The 17,146-nt window shown below is 55.8% G+C and overlaps 1 protein-coding gene across 11 annotated transcripts in view; it reads left to right on the top strand.

Moving 5' to 3' along the window:
* Positions 1 to 9,916, top strand: part of IFT172 (intraflagellar transport 172) — a 33,938-nt gene extending 24,022 nt beyond the window's left edge. For 5 of the 11 annotated variants that reach the window (XM_084829581.1, XM_084829582.1, XM_084829580.1 and 2 more), the window contains 7 exons: positions 1,331 to 1,450; positions 2,581 to 2,676; positions 4,340 to 4,399; positions 4,499 to 4,597; positions 4,774 to 4,927; positions 5,881 to 6,273; positions 6,379 to 6,594. In XM_084829581.1, the coding sequence (XP_084685707.1) occupies positions 1,331 to 1,450; positions 2,581 to 2,676; positions 4,340 to 4,399; positions 4,499 to 4,597; positions 4,774 to 4,927; positions 5,881 to 6,273; positions 6,379 to 6,512 (1,056 nt within the window). In that variant the 3' untranslated portion in view covers positions 6,513 to 6,594. Of the gene's footprint in view, positions 1 to 1,330; positions 1,451 to 2,580; positions 2,677 to 4,170; positions 4,400 to 4,498; positions 4,598 to 4,773; positions 4,928 to 5,880; positions 6,274 to 6,378; positions 6,595 to 8,591; positions 8,704 to 9,302 lie in introns of those variants that run through there. The other 6 variants (XM_084829587.1, XM_084829586.1, XM_084829588.1 and 3 more) reach the window with 4 other exon arrangements.
* The last annotated feature ends 7,230 nt before the right edge of the window (positions 9,917 to 17,146 follow it).

Genomic DNA, 17,146 nt, shown 5'->3' with positions numbered 1-17,146 from the left:
GGGCAGGAATTGGGCTCAGCAGACAGAGAGAGGCTTGCTGTCTCCAAAGGGCCCAGGCTCGCTGTGGGAGGCTGTTTTTTCTGCCACAGTCAGGCCCAAAGGGCTTGGATTCAGGCACCTTGCAGAGCAGAATTTATAACATAGGGGAGGGCAAAAGGGGTCTGGGGGCTGCCCCTGGCACCATTCTGAGGCAGGACGTTCTTCCTGCGCCTGTAATGAGAGAGGGCCCCTGGAGGGGTTGCCGTCTGAGCGCTGGCAAGGTCTTCCTGTCTGGGCTGCCGCCAAAGGTCTCCAGCTCATGGCAATGGGCATCTGCCTTCTCTGCTCTCATCCGAGTGCCAGAAGAGTCGTGCCAGATGAGACCCAGGGCCTGCCTCGTCCAGCATTCCACTCACGCAGAGGCCAACTCGGTGGCCCTTGCGGAGTGGCTGAGCCAAGCCCATTTTTAAAACACAAGATTCTTCCTTGAACCTGTGTCTCAAACTACGAGGAAGCAACAGCCCCCAACTTGGATGCCCTTAAAGGGGGACCAGAAAAGCCCGTGGAGGAGGATAAGGCTACGGACCTCCTCCACTATCAGAGGCGGCCTGCCTTTTGGTGTCAGTTGATCAGTGTCGATATCTTCTGTATGCCGTACGCACGTGGCCAGGGGGATACAATTGCACCCCTGTCCCGCTTGAGGTCTTCCCATAGACGCCTGGCTGGCAACTATGAGAACAGAGCACTGGACTAGAGAATGTGACCTTTGCTCCAGGCTCTTCCAGTGTTCTTAAGTTGCCTCGGGAATCATGGGGGCTGGAGATCAACATGTTTAATTTGGTTTTCTTTCTGGAGAGAATCAGAATTCTGCCATATGTACAAAATCAGACCACGGGTCCATCTAGACCAGCCCCCAGCCTGGTGACCTCCAGATGTTTTGGACTGCAACTCCTGTCAGCCCCAGTCTGCGTGGCCAGGGGTGATGGGAGTTGTAGTCCAAATGGGAAGGCTGGGGGAGTGCAACCCAGGCCCTCATGGCCTGCAACCCAGGCCCTCGAGCAAGGATGCGGGTGCTCAGGGGAGAACCTGGGGCCTCTTGCATGCAGAGCATGTGCTCCGGTGCTCAGCTCTACCCACCCTCAGGACCAGTAGGCCAGAAGCTGCCTGCTCCTGCACAGTCCTGAGCCCGTCAGCCCCTGTGGCGTCTTGGTTCCTTCAGTGGAGGGACAATAAAGAGCCTTCTTCATCCCCCCCCCGCCCGGTGTGATCCTGTGGCCTGCTAAAGGCAGCAGGTCTTGTGCAAACCCCCCACCCGCCAGGCTGAGCCAACATGCTTCCCTTTCTCTCACAGTGCGAGAACCTTGTGAAGTCCAGCGAAGCCAACACACCTGCTCACGAGGAGTTTGAAACCATGCTGCTCGTGTCTCACTACTATGCAACGCGGGCTGCAGCCCAGAGTGTCAAGCAGCTGGTGAGAGGAGGCGTGGGCAGGCAGGGGCTCTTTACAGCCAGGCCCAGCCCGCCCCCCCACCGGCAAAGGGCTATGGGCAGCCTGAGCCTTGGACGGGAGGGTCACCTGGTTGGCCGAGGAGCGAGTTCACGCTTTGTGCTGGCGTGCTCCTGTTCCAGGCACGAGTGACAGGTCCCCAGCCTTTGGCCAGGCGGCTCGCTTTCGCAGCCTTCTGCTCCCTCGTGAGGCGCCCCATGGGAAGACCCCTTCCCTCCGTTCGTACCCTTGGGGTTGGCACAGCCAGCATTTCCACCTTCCATTCATTTTATTTTGCACCTTGTGCCAAAACCAAATGGCAATCTCTGCTTCCATTTTATGTAAGATTACAGAATCTTCTCAGATAGGGATCACCATTACAAAGCTGCCATTTGCTCTTGTTTCTGTGCTCGTGCGGCAACAGTCCTTAATGGGTAATGAGTTGGGAAAACATCCCCCTTGGCTCTTTTCCAGGCTGGTAGCAGAGGACTCCCCGAGTCTAGGGGCACAGCAGGCAGGCCAGGCCCGTGGGGCTTCGGTGGCAGGCAGGAGCTTCCCCTTGCCACAGTTGGTTGGGCCTGACAGATTCCACTCTGTCGGAGATGCATTTTGACACACCAGGAGGAGAACCAGGAAGAAAAGCTGCAGCCCAGCTCCCACCCATTTACATTGCTGTCTTTTCAACTCTGTCAAGAGTCCATTTTTCTGTTTGCCCCTCAGCTCTCACTTGTTGACCTGGAGCCATTTTAGCTGTGGGAAGGCGTAGCCCACTCCCTTTGAGAAGGGAATAACATTCCTGCCATGGTCATTCTTTGTAAAGATCCTTGGTCCCCTCTCAGGTTTCTCAGGGGAGGGCTGCAAAGAGCCAGGCCCCCTCCATAGGCCTCATCCCCCACACAGCCAGGGAAGTGTCAGCCCTGCTCTGCAGGTCTTGGAAGATCTCGCCTGGCAGCGCTTCTGAGTTGATCACAAGGGATCTCTCTTGCCTCCTGTAGGCCAGAGGCAACCAAGTTGGAGGGAGAGGGAGGCTGGGCCAGGCCAGCATGGGGAGGGGTGGCTCTTGTAGCGTGGAAGCAGCTGCTGAGGCTTGTGTCTGATGAGCTCTCTGCCCCCAGGACACCGTGGCAGCCAAGCTCTCCATCTCCCTGTTGCGTCACACTGAGATCATCCCTGCAGACAAAGCCTTCTATGAAGCTGGGACAGCAGCCAAGGTGAGGAGAGGCTGTGGTCTGGTGGCGGCGGCTATGTGTACACCTGATGAATGTGTCCACCCCGGGGGCAGCCCCCCCCCCCCTCAGTTAAAAGGGAGCTGGACTGGGAAAGACCCTGGGCAGCTGATACCAGTTAGTTTTCTGGGAAACTAGCTGGCTCCTGGGAAGCTTTCCTAGGAACACAATGAATTAGCCAGCCTCTGTGAGGGGAGGCGAGGGCAGAGGTTTAGACCCTGCCTGTGGACGGCAAGGATCCCCAAGGCAACCTGTGGGAGATAGAAGCAGATCCAGGAGCTATGAGGGCACATTACAACCTGTGGGACTCTCTGGTGTAGGAAAAAGGTGACTAGGTGGAGACATGGTGGAGATTTACAGAATTGTGCCAAGTAGGCCTGGAGAAGCACATTTCCCTTTTGTGACACTCTGCATCCCATGAAGCTAACTGGTGAGAGATACAGGACAGAGAAAAGGAAGGAGGCCTTCACACAGCAGAGTTAAACTGTGGAATTCACTATCCCAAGAGGTAGCGAGGGCCTCCAACTTGGCTGGCTTTAAAAGTGGGTTTGATACAGCCATGGAGGAGAGGCTGTCACTGGCTGCTGGTTGTGAGGGAGATGCGCTGCCTCCAGTAAGGGGGGAGGGCTCTCTGGGGAACCTCAGTGGGAGGGGGCTCAGCTCCTGCTTATGGGCTTCCTGTGGGGCATCTGGTTGATCACTCGGGATGGAATGCTGGACCAGAGAGGCCGTCGTAGCGCTTGCCCAGCATGGCTGCTCTGTTCTTGTTCCCAAGATGGTGTGTTTTGTCACCCAGAGGCCCCTCCACCTGTCCTCTGAGCCACAGGAACACTCTAGGGGTGCTGCCTTGGTGTCCCAGGGCCCTTCCTGGCCTCTCGTCCATGGCCAGAGCACAGAGGCCCCTCGGGAGCCCAAGGATGCTGCTGCCAGGGGAGCCCTGCATGCCCAGGCATGGCCCTGGTTGCAGCGAGGGCCCCGGGCCCAGGAGCCAGCCCCCCCCCCCCCGAGCCAGCAGGGGGCCTCTGAGGAGCCCCTGCCCCATCCCGGCAGCATGCCCCATCCCTGCTTTCCTCTCGGGACTCCAAGGCCAAAAAGAAGGCTAGCGGGGCGGGGGCGAGGGCAGGAACGCTTTTGGGGGAGGGTGAAGCACAGCTGCCTGCACAGACTTTGTGCTCGACCCCAGGCTTGGCTGGCTGCACGTCCCCTGGTGGGTGGTGGGGAGCCTTTCCTGACGGTGCCGTTTCGGCCCTGCCTTGGGCCCTCCTGCTGTGCTCTCCTTCTGGGCTGCCTTGCCCAGCGCCTCTGACCCAGCCACACAAGGTCTCTGTTTGGTCAGGAGCTGGTGCTGGGGATGGAGCCCGGGACTGGTTCCCCCACCCCCCCGCCCATCAGCCCCAGGACCATCCAGGCTCCACCTTCTTCCAGTGGCTGTTCCCACACCTTAAGCAACTTGTCTCTCCTCTTCCTCTTTGACTGAAGCACAAGCCAAGTTTGGGGTGCCAGCACTGGGGGGGCATCGTCGGTGGCAGGCGTCACTGCGCAGGCTGTCATTGGGATCGGCTTGGACTGGTGGCAGAGAGTCAGGCAAGAGGTGGCAGGGTGCCCTCTGCTCCCCCCACACCCAGCTCATCCCTTCTCATTGCTCCAGGGAGTTGGTTGGGAGAACATGGCCTTCATCTTCCTGAACCGCTTCCTCGATCTGACTGACGTGAGTTCCGGGGCTGGGCTCTGCTGCCTCCCCCGACCCTGTGTGCTGTGATGGGGGCTGGGGCTCTGCAGCCCCCCCGACTGTGTCTGCTCTCCCTAGGCGATTGAGGAGGGCTCTTTGGATGCACTGGACCACTCAGACTTCCAGAATACTGACATCCCCTTTGAAGTGCCACTGCCTGCCAAGCAACACGTCTCGGTGGGTGCTCCTGCTCTTCCTGCCCGCCCAGCCCTGTGGGGGGGTGCCCTGCTTAGGGGGCCATGGGTGGTACATGCTCTTTGCCTGACACCCCCTCCCTGAGGGCAGCCACTGCTAGTGCTGCACTCATGCTGCCCTCTGGCGCCCTCTGAGAGCCACTGCCCCTTCTGTGGCAGGAGGAGCAGCGCGAGGAGATCCGGGACTGGGTCCTCACCGTTTCTATGGATCAGAGGCTGGAGCAGGTGCTGCCGCGGGACGAGCGGGACACCTACGAGGCCTCGCTGGTGGCGGCGAGCACGGGCGTGCGTTCCCTGCCCTGCCTCATCACTGGTGAGAAGACTGAGTGGAGAACGGAGCCCTGCCGTGGCGGTGGGGAGGGGAGGGGAGGGGAGAGGGCCAGGGCCGTGAGCAGCCCCCCCTGTGCTTCCCCTCGTGCAGGACAGCACCTTCTCCTTCTGTGGACGGGGGGCTGCTGGAGGTGCAGAACCGGTGGCACTTCTGTGTCGCTCCCAGTCCCTGTGCTCCAAGCTCCCTCGGGGGTTGTCAGGCTGGCACACTGATGAAGCACTTGCAGAGCCTTTGTGACTGACAATAAAGTGGCTTTCATTTCATCAGGGCAGCAGGTTATGCAAGGGTTTTCTTTACCTTTAAAAACCTCAGGCAGAAATCGGTGCTGTCTTAAAAGAGGCCCTTCCCACTCCTTCCTTCCCTCTCTCCCACACAGGAAGAAAGGCTGCCTCTTCCAAAGCATCTTGGAAGAGGCATTCCCACTGGTGTGGGAGCAGGATGTGGGGAATGCCTCTCTCAGGGCGGTGCCTGTGTGATTCTGGCAGAGCAGGATGCTTGCCTTGTCGCAGTAGCGGGCAGTTCCAGCCCCATGCGGGAGAGACCTGCCCTGGCACCCATTTTGGCTGTCTTCCAAGCAGGGCCCCCGCCCTTCTCACAACGGGTGTGTGCAAATGCACAGTGCAATCCTGTGCTCTTCTAATCAGAAGCGGGTCGCACTGACTGCAGGGGACCCCCGCCTGGCAAGTGTGTAGGATTGCAGCCGGACCCCATTAATGGCCGCTGAAAGCGCGCAGGCTCCTCCCGCCCCCCCTCTGGTGGAGCGCCAGCCCTGCTCCCTCGGCAGCACGTCGGCGAGAGCAGCCCTGGCCGGAGCCTCCCCGGGGCCTGCAGAAGCCACGCTCGGGGCGCCTGCCGTTCAGAGCAGATCAAGCCTGCCTTTCCCGGCAGCTCACACAGTTGATCTGGCAGGATTTGTTCTTCGTTTCTCCCAACAGCTGCATTTCCCTTTGGCTGCCTCCACATGAATTGTCCGCAGCGGTGCCTCTGTGTGTGGGGCCAGCCAGCGTCAGCAAGTCTGCGTCAGACTGCCGCCCAGCACAAGCAGGAGGCTGCATGGGGCTCCCAGGGGCATCTCTCTGGGGAGGGCTGCCCCTGCCAGAACCCAAGGGAGAGGTTTCTGCTGGAGGGTGGCCTTCCCTGCAGCCATCCACCATGCTTCTGCGGGGGGGGAGCGCCAGACCAGCCCCATGCCCCAACGGGCCTTGACGGAGTTGTCCTCCCCCTCCCCCCTGCCAGGCTACCCTGTGCTGAGGAACAAGGTGGAGTTCAAGCGGCCTGGCAAAGAGGCCAACAAGGAAAGCTGGAACAAGTTCCTGATGGCTGTCAAGGTGAGGGGGATTGGCGGGGGTGGCGACGGAGTGGGCCCAAGGCAAAAGCCTGGCTGGGCCCGGGCACTGCCCCCTGCCTGTCCTGACTCTCGCCCCCCCTTGTAGATGTCACACAGCCCCCCTTGCCAGGAGGTCCTCCAGTTCATCAGCCAGTGGTGCGGGGGCCTGCCCAGCACCAGCTTCTCCTTCCAATGAGCCGGATCCCTCGCCTGGGGCTGTTCTTTATTCTCCCATATTAAAGGTTTTGTTTGTACGGTTCTTTTTCTGGTCCCCTCTGCACTTGGTGGGGTTGAGTTGGTGGGCTGTATGCAAGTAGCCCCTCTCTAGCAGCACGTATCAAATGTCTCTCAAGGCCTCAGGTGCAGGCACCGGGGAGAGGGAGTCAGAGGTGCTGAAGGAGGATGCCAGCAGGGGCCTGCCCAATTAGGCCGAGGGCCACCTAGTGCAGGCCAGGTTTCTGGGGATGTGAGAGTGGCTTCAAGAAGTGTGAAGAGGCGGGGGCGAGGGTGGGGGGAACACCAGAAAAAGGACAGAGTTGGCTCGGCTGGAAAGGAGGGCAGGCTGCTCAGAGTTGGTTGAAAGCTGTTTCACTGATGTAGTGCAGCTGTGGCTAGCAGCCTGTCCATAGCTTTCTGTGCCAAAAAGGCTTCTGTGGAGAGGGAGAGGAAGGGAGGAGGGAGGGAAGGGAAGGGAAGGGAAGGGAAGGGAAGGGAAGGGAAGGGAAGGGAAGGGAAGGGAAGGGAAGGGAAGGGAAGGGAAGGGAAGGGAAGGGAAGGGGTGCAGCTCCAGCCTGGAACTTTTGCCAATCAGTGGCCATGGGCTGGCGTGACAAGGCAGCTGGGCGCCCTGACCTTGCTGTGCCAGCTGTTTAGCCACAGGCAAGGCCTGGCCTGGCCTGGCCTGGCCTGGCCTGTGTGGGCCCACATGGGAGCCCCACGAGGAGGGAGGCAAGCCACAGGGCCGGGCTGGGCAAAGTGGAGGCCCAAGGCTGGCGTGGCTTCTGTGCTGCCACCTGTGGCATGGTGTTCATGGGAAGGGAGGGGCTCCATTCTCACAGTCTGCACAGTTCACTTTGGTCCCAGCATTTGGATCTTGGCCTTCCCCACCTTCCTCTCCTCCCTGCTTGTGGGCCAGCTCCAGTCAAACAGCTTGCCGGGCAGCCTTTGGACACCTCCTACCCATCTGCAGCAAGGGTTAACCCTGCAGGTGGCCAAGAAGGAGGGAGGGGCTCTGCTTCTCCCAATGAGGCAGGGGCTGTCTTCCAAATGGGCGGTTTTCAGCACCACCACCCCAGACTGGCAGCAGGTCTCATTGCAGTCTTTGGCCCGGTGCTGTTCTCCTGGGAGCGGCCACAAGAGCACGCCTGCTCCTGGAGAAGGGTGGTGATTGGAGGGTGCGGGCAAGTCCCACTCTCTGCGGCTGCGTCAGGCTGGAGCATGGCAGAGGGGGAGGCGCTCTGCAGGAAGCACGCCCAGCTCCTCCACAAGCGCTGAGGGGGGCCTAGGGGGCTCCTTCGGGCAGAATCGGATCCATGCTGGCCGGCTGCCCGGGAGCCCCTCCAGGCACAGCCCAGCCTAAGAGGCAGCATTGCCCAGAACGTGGGCTGCTATCTTCCCCCCGGAAGCAGCCCCTCCTCTGTTTCGACCACAAGGTCGGGGTGCAGCACTTCTTCTTCCACAGCCTCCATCTGTGGGGCAGCCTCCCACAGTTGGAGAGAAGAGGCACAAAGAAGTCTCTGAGCTAGCCCCAGGGTCTGCTGCAGGAGGGGGGCAGGCTGGGCCCTCACCTCCTCCCCTGGGGGGTGGGCTGTGAAGATGGGCTGGCCAGGGCTTTCAGCAGAGGAGTAGGCATGACAGGAGGGGGGCCTCCCTCACCAATGCCTTGCGGTAGGAGGCAGCAGGGGCTCTGATCCCACAGAGCAGGAGCGATGCTGCACAGCACCAAGCAGCCAAACCAGCCTCCAGGGCGGCCATCACCAAGGAAGTGAGCCAGAGGACCAGGGCTGTGTCCTGAGAAGGGGCAGAACCGTGTGAGTCAGGGGACAGAGGCCAGTATGATGCGGGGGGGAGGCAACTCATACAGATGCGGGTGGTGTCAAAGGGGCATAGAATCATAGAATAGTAGGATTGGAAGGGGCCTATGAGGCCATTGAGTCCAACCCCCTGCTCAATGCAGGGATCCAAGTAAGAGCAGCCCTGACAGATGGCTGTCCAGCCTCGTCTTGAGTGCCTCCAGTGTGTTGGGAGAGCCCACCACCTTGCTAGGGAATTCGTTCCATTGTCATATTGCTGTAACAGGACGTTTTTCCTGATGTTCAGCCAGAATCTGGCTTCCTGTCACTTGAGCCCATGATTCCGTGTCCTGCACTCTGGCATGATCAAGAAGAGATCCTGGCCTTCCTCTCTGTGACAACCTTTCAGGTACTTTCAGGTACTGCCCAGTTCTTTCAGTCTCTCCTCATAGGGCTTTGTTTCCAGTCCCCTGATCATCTTTGTTGCCCTCCTCTGAACCCTCTCCAGTTTGTCTGCATCCTTCTTAAAGTGCGGTGCCCAGAACTGGACACGGTACTCCAGATGAGGCCTAACCAGTGCTGAGTAGAGGGGGACTAGTACTTCCCAGGATTTGGAAGCTATGCTTCTATTACTGCAGCCCAAAAGAGCATTTGCCTTTTTTGCAGCCACATCACATTGTTGGCTCACATTCAGCTTGTGATCTACAACAATGCCAAGATCCTTCTCGCTAATCAGGGGACTGGAAACAAAGCCCTATGAAGAGAGACTGAAAGAACCGGGCATGTTTAGCCTTGAGAAGAGAAGACTGAGGGGAGATATGATAGAACTCTTCAAGTACTTGAAACTACAGACTTACTGGCCTGTAGTTCCCAGGTTCCTCCTTTTTGCCCTTTTTGAAGATAGGGACAACATTAGCCCTCCTCCAGTCATCTGGCACTTCCCCCGTCCTCCATGATTTCTCAAAGAGAATAGACAGCGGTTCTGAGAGTTCTTCTGCCACTTCCTTTATTACTGTAGGGTGCAGCTCATCTGGACCTGGAGGTTTGAACTCATTCAAAGGAATTAGGTGTTCCTTGACCATATGCCTATCGATCTCAAGCTGCAATCCTGCCCCTTCAGCCTGTACTTCGCCTTTGCCAGGGGGGTCATAGACCCTCTTTTGGGAGAAGACTGAGCCAAAGTAGGAATTGAGCACCTCTGCCTTTTCTTTGTCATCTGTTATCGTCTTGCCATCCTTATTTAATAGCTGAACAACCATTTCTTTCCTCTGCCTTTTACTATGCACATAGCTGAAGAAAGCCCTTTTGTGGCTTTTAGCATCCCTCGCTAACCTCAGCTCTTTCTCAGCTTTAGCCTTCCAGACACCATCCCTGCAATTCTGTGCTACCTGCTTATACTGTTTATTTGTTGCTTGGCTTCCTTCCACTTCCTATATGTGTATTTTTTTTGTTTTCAGGTCATCTCTAAGCTTTTTGTGAAGCCACATATGTTTTACTTTCTGTAAGCCACCTTGTGTCCCAAAAGGTGGGGTATAAATAGTAATAACAACAACAACAGTTCTGTTGTCTTCCACCTTTTTTTCTTGTTGGAATTGTTTGAAATTGTGCCTTGAGAATTTCCTTTTTTAAAAACTCCCACCCACCTTAGACTCCGTTTCTTGCTAGAGTCGCTTGCCATGGGACCTTACTGATCATTGTTCTGGGTTTATTAAAACCTTCTTTCCTAAAATCCAGGGTACGTCTTTGGCTACACTCAGCTTTTGTTTCCTTTAGAACCAAGTACTCAAGTATAACATGGTCACTGTCCCCCAGAGGTCCTGTAACTGCTACTTAATCCACTAAGTCATGTCTGTTGGTTAGGATCAAGTCAAGGATAGCCGATCCTCTAGTTCCTTCCTCCACTTTCTGCAGGAGGAAGTTATAGAATAGTAGGGTTGGAAGGGGCCCACACGGCCATCAAATCCAACCCCCTGCTCAATGCAGGAATCCAATTCAGAGCATCCCTGACAGATGACTGTCCAGCCTCATCTTGAATGCCTCCAGTGTGGGAGACAAGTTATCCGCCACACAAGTCAGGAATTTCCTGGAGGGGCCATGTTTTGCAGAATTTGTCTCCCAACAAATATCAGGGAAATTGAAGTCCCCCATTACTACTAGATTTTAGTAGACTCCAACCATCAGGTTCCTTTTATTCTTTGCTCCATTTATTTTGATCCAGATGCTCTCGATAGGGCTACCAAGTTCATCCTCCTGTATTTCTGTGCAGAGATATGTATTTTTCACATACAGTGCAACCCCACCCCCGCGCCAGCCCCACTCCCTCGGCAGCACGTCGGCGACAGCAGCCCTGGCCGGAGCCTCCCCAGGGGCCTGCAGAAGCCACGCTTGGGGCGCCTGCTGTTCAGAGCAGATCAAGCCTGCCTTTCCCGGCAGCTCACGAGCAAAAGGCTGGGGAGGCTTCGAGACACCATGATGGCCACGCTGCCATAGCAATGCTCTGCGGGAGACCCAAAGGATCTGGGGATGCCCCCATGCGATTGCCCAGAAGGATAGGCTCCCCACCCTGCCCCCACCCCTGCTTCAAACTGGCTGCCGAAAGCGAAGGTCCCTGCCACGTTTGCTCTCAGGACGTTGCCTCCAGGCAGCTCCCTGCAGATGTCCCCCAGCCCATAAATGATGCAGCACTTGGGCCAGAGCAGTTTCCAGGCCTTGATTCTCTTGTCTTTTCCAACACTGCCTTGTTACCATGCAGGATTAGGGCCCTAAAAGATAGCTGTGGGAGCTCTGCTCCCTGGTCACAGCCCAGAGACCAGAGCAGTGGTGTTGGCCAATGTTGTGCTCGGAAGTGATGGCGTGGCCAGGCCACGTGCCGCAGAACCGAGCCAAGGACGATGGTGCCTAGTGCCAAGTTCACGTGGCCCAGCACCACCAGCGAGATGCCCCTGCGTGTCAGCTGCTGGGGGCTCTGCCCCACGCCTGCAAGGGAGGGAGGAATGGGGAGGCTGGTGAGGGGGCACGGAACAGGTTCGTGTGGGGGCAACACACAGGAGTGACCCGGAAGCCGGAGGGATCCCGTCGTCAGCCGCACGGGGCCCCATCGGACTGCGTGGAAGCCGCTCCCGGAGCAACGGGCGCGGCTGCTGGGGTCCTCGCGCGGCCCCGAGTCGGGGAGCGGCCACGGGGTCGTTCCCTCCGACGGCGTTCTCCGCGGGCAGGCGCACAGCTGCAGGGAAAGAGCGCCGGGGCCGGGCGGGCCGCTCGCCGAAGCCGCCGCGCCCCGTCCTGCTCCCGCCCGGCGCTCCGCGGAGGGGGCTCCGCTCGCTGGCGGGCGCGGCGGCGGCGCTCGTCTCGGCTTCCTGCTCCTGCGGCCTAGGCGAGCTGCACCGCCCGCGCGGGGGCGGGCGCCGGCGCCTGGGCCGCGTCTCGGCTGGAGGCTCGCGGCGGCGGCGTGCTTCGCCGGGGCGCTGGCCGAGCCGCGAGCTGCCCCGCGGCTCCCGACGGCTCAGAGCCGCCGCCGCCGCCGCCCTGCCCAGGAGCAAGGCGGGCGGCGTGGAGCGGAGGCCTGCCCCAGGGTCGCCCCTCCGCTGCCGCCCTGGGCGGAGGCGGCTGAGGGGCTTGCGCGCCGGGGCAGCCCGGCGGGCGTATGAGGGCGCAGGGGCTGCCGCCTCGCGCACGCCGCGCTCGCCCTTGGAACGCACGGCCGGGGTGGGCGGGCGCGTCGCCCGGCGCGCCTCCCCGGGGCGGCCTTCGTGCCCTCGCTGGAGAGTCCCCCAAGCCCGCCTCTGCCTCTGCGGACTGAAGTGTGAGCATCACGGCTCCACCACTCGTGGGCACCGCCGCAGCTCAAGGAGTCACATAATTTTAGCAGGAAAATCCTCCAGTCCGCTATCGAACCGCAGAGCACTTCTCTCTCCATGGACTGAACCATGAAAATCACGCTTCTGCTACTCGCAGGCTCCAAAATGTACAAAAACATGGATTCGAGGCACGGATCCTCTCCATTTTGCCAGGGAAAATCCCCCAAATCAACATCCAGTCAGAGAGCATATTTGCTTCCACAGTTGTTGTTGTTGCACATGGTCTTCGATGTCTATATACTAATGCCCAGAGTATGGGAAACAAACAGAACGAACGTCAACTCTTAATCCAGGAGGGAACTTATGACTTAGTAGGTATAACTGAGACTTGGTGGGATGACTCTCATGACTGGAATACAGCAATTGAAGGATATAACTTGTTCAAAAAGAACAGGAGGAACAGAAAGGGAATCATAGACTAGTAGGGTTGGAAGGGGCCTACAAGGCCATTCAGTCCAACCCCCTGCTCGGTGCAGGAATCCAAGTCAGCATCCCTGACAGATGGCTGTCCAGCCTCGTCTTAAACGCCTCCACTGTGGGAGAGCCCACCACCTCCCTAGGTAACTGGTTCCATTGTCGTATTGCTCTTACAGTCAGGAGGTTTTTCCTGATGTTCAGCCGGAATCTGGCTTCCTGTCACTTGAGCCCATGATTCCATGTCCTGCACTCTGGGATGATCAAGAAGAGATCCTGGCCTTCTTCTCTGTGACAACCTTTCAAGTATTTGAAGAGTGCTATCATATCTCCCCTCAGTCTTCTCAAGGCTAAACAGATGAGGCCTAACCAGTGCTGAGTAGAGGGGAACTAGTACTTCCTGGGATGTGGAAGCTATGGTTCTATTAATGCAGCCCAAAAGAGCATTGGCCTTTTTTGCAGCCACATCACATTGTTGGCTCATATTCAGCTTGTGGTCGACAACAATTCCAAGATCCTTCTCGCTTGTTGTTGAGCCACGTATCGCCCATCTTGTAACTGTGCATTTGGTTTCTTTTTCCTAGGTGCAGAACTGGGCATTTCTCCCTATTCAATGTCATTCTGTTGTTTTCTGCCCAGCGCTCCAGATCACTTTGAATTTGGTTTCTGTCTTCCAAAGTAGTAGCTATCCCACCCAATTTGGTGTCATCTGCAAATTTGATCAGCATTCCCTGCACCTCCTCCTCCAAGTCATTAATACAAATGTGGAAGAGCACTGGGCCCAGGACTGAGCCCTGCGGTACCCCACTCGTTACCTCTCCCCAGATGGAGAATGTCCCATTGAGAAGCACTCTTGGAGTCCGAGTCTGTAGCCAACTGTGGATCCACCGGATTGTTGTTTCATCAAGCCCACTTTGAGCTAGTTTGCTCATCAGGAGATCATGGGGCACTTTGTCGAAAGCTTTGCTGAAGTCGAGGTATATGATGTCTACAGCATTCCCACGGTCCACAAGGGAGGTGACGATCAAAAAATGAGATCAGATTTGTCTGGCAGGACTTGTTTTTGACAAATCCATGTTGGCTTCGAGTAATCACGGCACTGTTTTCAAGGTGCTTCCAGATGGATTGCTCTATCATCTGCTGCAGAATTTTCCAAGGGATTGATGTCAGACTGACTGGTCTGTAGTTCCCAGGTTCCTCCTTTTTACCCTTTTTGAAGATAGGGGCAATGTTAGCTCTCCTCCAGTCATCTGGCACTTCCCCCGTCCTCCATGATTTCTCAAAGAGAATAGACAGCGGTTCTGAGAGTTCTTCTGCCAGTTCCTTTATGACTCCAGGATGCAGTTCATCTGGCCCTGGAGATTTGAACTCGTTCAAAGTTATTTATTTATTTATTTATTGCATTTATACCCCGCCTTTCTCCCTCTCGCAAGGAACTCAAGGCGGCTTACATTATCCTCCTCCTCACCATTGTATCCTCACAACAACAACCCTGTGAGGTAGGTTGGGCTGAGAGTCTGTGACTGGCCCAAAGTCACCCAGTGAGCTTCCATGGCCAAGTGGGGACTAGAACCCAGATCTCCCGGCTCCCAGTCCGTCACTCTCACCACTACACTACACTGGGTCTCCTGTACACCTGGTAATGAGGTGTTCCTTGGCCATATGCCTATCGATCTCAAGCTGCAATCCTGCCCCTTCAGCCTGTAGTTCGCCTTTGCCATGGGCATCATAGACCCTCTTTTGGGAGAAGACTGAGCCAAAGTAGGAATTGAGCACCTCTGCCTTTGCTTTGTCATCTGTTATTGTTTTGCCATCCTGATTTAATAGCTGAAACACCATTTCTTTCCTCTGCCTTTTACTATGCACTTAGCTGAAGAAAGCCCTTTTGTTGTTTTTAGCATCCCTCGCTAACCTCAGCTCATTCTCAGCTTTAGCCTTCCTGACGCCATCCCTGCAATTCTGTGCTACCTGCCTGTACTCTTCCTTTGTTACTTGGCCTTCTTTCCACTTCCTATATGTGTCCTTTGTTTTCAGGTCATCTCTCCATGGGACCTTACTGATCATTGTTCTGAGTTTATGAAAATCAGCTTTCCTAAAATCCAGGGTACGCGTTTGACTACGCTCGGCTTTTGCTTCCCTTAAAACCAAGAACTCAAGTACAACATGGTCGCTTTCCCCCAGAGTTCCTATAACGGTGAGTGGCTGGATGGGGAGGAATAAGCTGAAGCTGAACCCTGACAAGACCGAGGTACTTTTGGTGGGAGACAAGAGGAGGCTGGGGGATGTTGACCTGGTGTTGAATGGGGTACGGCTACCCTTGAAAGACCAGGTCTGCAGCCTGGGGGTCATTTTGGACTCCCAGCTGTCCATGGAGGCTCAGGTGTCAGCTGTGAGCCAGACAGCGCTGTATCAACTCCATCTGATACGGCTGGTGCGCCCCTTCCTTCCCGACCATCTGCTCCCATCGGTAGTACATGCCCTGGTCTCCTCTCATTTACACTACTGTAATGCGGTCTACGTGGGGTTACCCTTGAAGACGGTTCGGAAACTGCAGCTGGTACAGAACGCGGCGGCTCGCCTGATTAAAGGCAGCCGCCGGCGAGATCACATCACTCCAGTGCTGGAGTTGCACTGGTTACCAGTTGTTTTCTGGGCCAAATTCAAGATGTTGGTTTTGACCTTTAAAACCCTATATGGTTCCGGCCCAGCCTATCTTAAGGAGCGCCTCCAGCAGCACCAGACAGGCCGCTTAACAAGATCAGCCTCGGATGGCCTTCTCTGTGTCCCATCAGCCAGAACAGCTAGAATGGTGGGGACGAGGGAGAGGGCCTTTTCTGTGGTGGCCCCCACTCTGTGGAACTCCCCCCCTAGGGAACTCTGTCATGCCCCCGCATGTGGGGTAGGTTAGGGTATTTTAGAAAAGGTTTTTATTGTAGAATTTTATTGTTTTAAACTGTTTTATTGTATGTTGTACATCGCCCAGAGTGGCTGGGTGACCAGCCAGATGGGCCATTAATAAATTTAATAATAATAATAATAATAATCATAATAATCATAACTGCTACTTTATCCACTAAGTCATCTCTGTTTGTTAGGATCAAGTCAAGGACAGCCAATCCTCTAGTTCCTTCCTCTACTTTCTGTAGGAGGAAGTTATCCGCCACACAAGTCAGGAATTTCCTGGAGGGGCCATGTTTTGCAGAATTTGTCTCCCAACAAATATCGGGGAAATTGAAGTCCCCCATTACTACTACATCATGCTTCCTTAAAACACTGCCTATTTGCTTTTCAAAAGTTTCATCCTCGCCTTCTCCTTGGTTGGGTGGCCAGTAGTAGACTCCGACCACCAGGTTCCTTTTATTCTTTGCTCCATTTATTTCAACTCAGATGCTCTCGATGGGGCTACCAAGCTCCTCCTCCTGTATTTCTGTGCAGAGATATGTATTTTTCACATACAGTGCAACCCCACCTCCCTTTCTGTTCCTCCTATTCTTTTTGAACAAGTTATATCCTTCAATTGCTGTCTTCCAGTCATGAGAGTCATCCCACCAAGTCTCAGTTATACCTATCAGGTCATAATTTCCCTCTTGTATTAAGAGTTCAAGTTCGTTCTGTTTGTTTCCCAAACTCTGGGCATTAGTATATAGACAACGAAGACCATGTGCTTCATAGTCTGGCTTTCTTCCTACATGTGTCTGAAGACTATTATTGGGCGCTATCAGAGCTGTTCTCTCCATTGCAGTGCATGAGCCTTCGTCCATTGTTACCCCCATCATTACATCTCCGTTCCCTGTAGGATTCAGTTTAAAGCCCTCCTGATGAAGTTCTTCATGCTGTGGCCAAACACATTCTTCCCAGCCTTTGTGAGGTGCAACCCGTCCCTAGCCAACAGCCCATCTTCCAGGAAGTATAGCCCGTGGTCCCAGAAGCCAAATCTCTCTCGTCGGCACCACCTTCGTAGCCAGTCATTCACCCGGAGTATTTTTCATTCCCTTCCTATCCCTCTTCTAACTACTGGAAGGATGGATGAGAAAACTGTCTGGGCCCCAAAGTTCTGGAGTTTCCTTCCCAAAGCTTCAAAGTCTGATGTGATCTCTTCGTAGCTCCGCTTGGCGGTATCATTTGTTCCCACATGGATGAGAAGAAAGGGATACCTGTCAGTGGGCTTTATGAGTGCAGGCAACCTTTCAGTCATGTCTCTAATCCGTCCTCCCAGGAGACAACATACCTGGCGAGTCCACGGGTCTTCGCGACATACTTGGGTCTCGATCCCACTACTACCAACTCTTCTCTTCTTGTAGGCCTGGGTTTCATCGCCTCTGTTTGACTGACCTTCAGTCTCTTGCTCACTCTCATGCAGGTTCCCCTGTGATTCTTCCTCTGCAGTCTCATCCTCCAGTCTCATCTGCAAGTACCTGGAATCGGTTCCACAGCTCCACTGCTTCCACTGGTGCAGAGTGGCGTCTTGTTCTTCTTCTCCTGTCACCCTTTTCCAAGGAGTATCTTCTACTCCATTTTTCTTCACCTCAGCATTTCCCACTGCCTCATCTTGCTGTTGCTCTTCAAGCTTCTTGTCTTCCCTTTGCTGCTG

Source organism: Heloderma suspectum, chromosome 1, assembly GCF_057233095.1.
Source record: "Heloderma suspectum isolate Gila_16-S chromosome 1, 16-S_ref, whole genome shotgun sequence".
Classification (NCBI taxonomy): domain Eukaryota; kingdom Metazoa; phylum Chordata; class Lepidosauria; order Squamata; family Helodermatidae; genus Heloderma; species Heloderma suspectum.
This window is presented reverse-complemented; position numbering and strand designations above follow the sequence as displayed.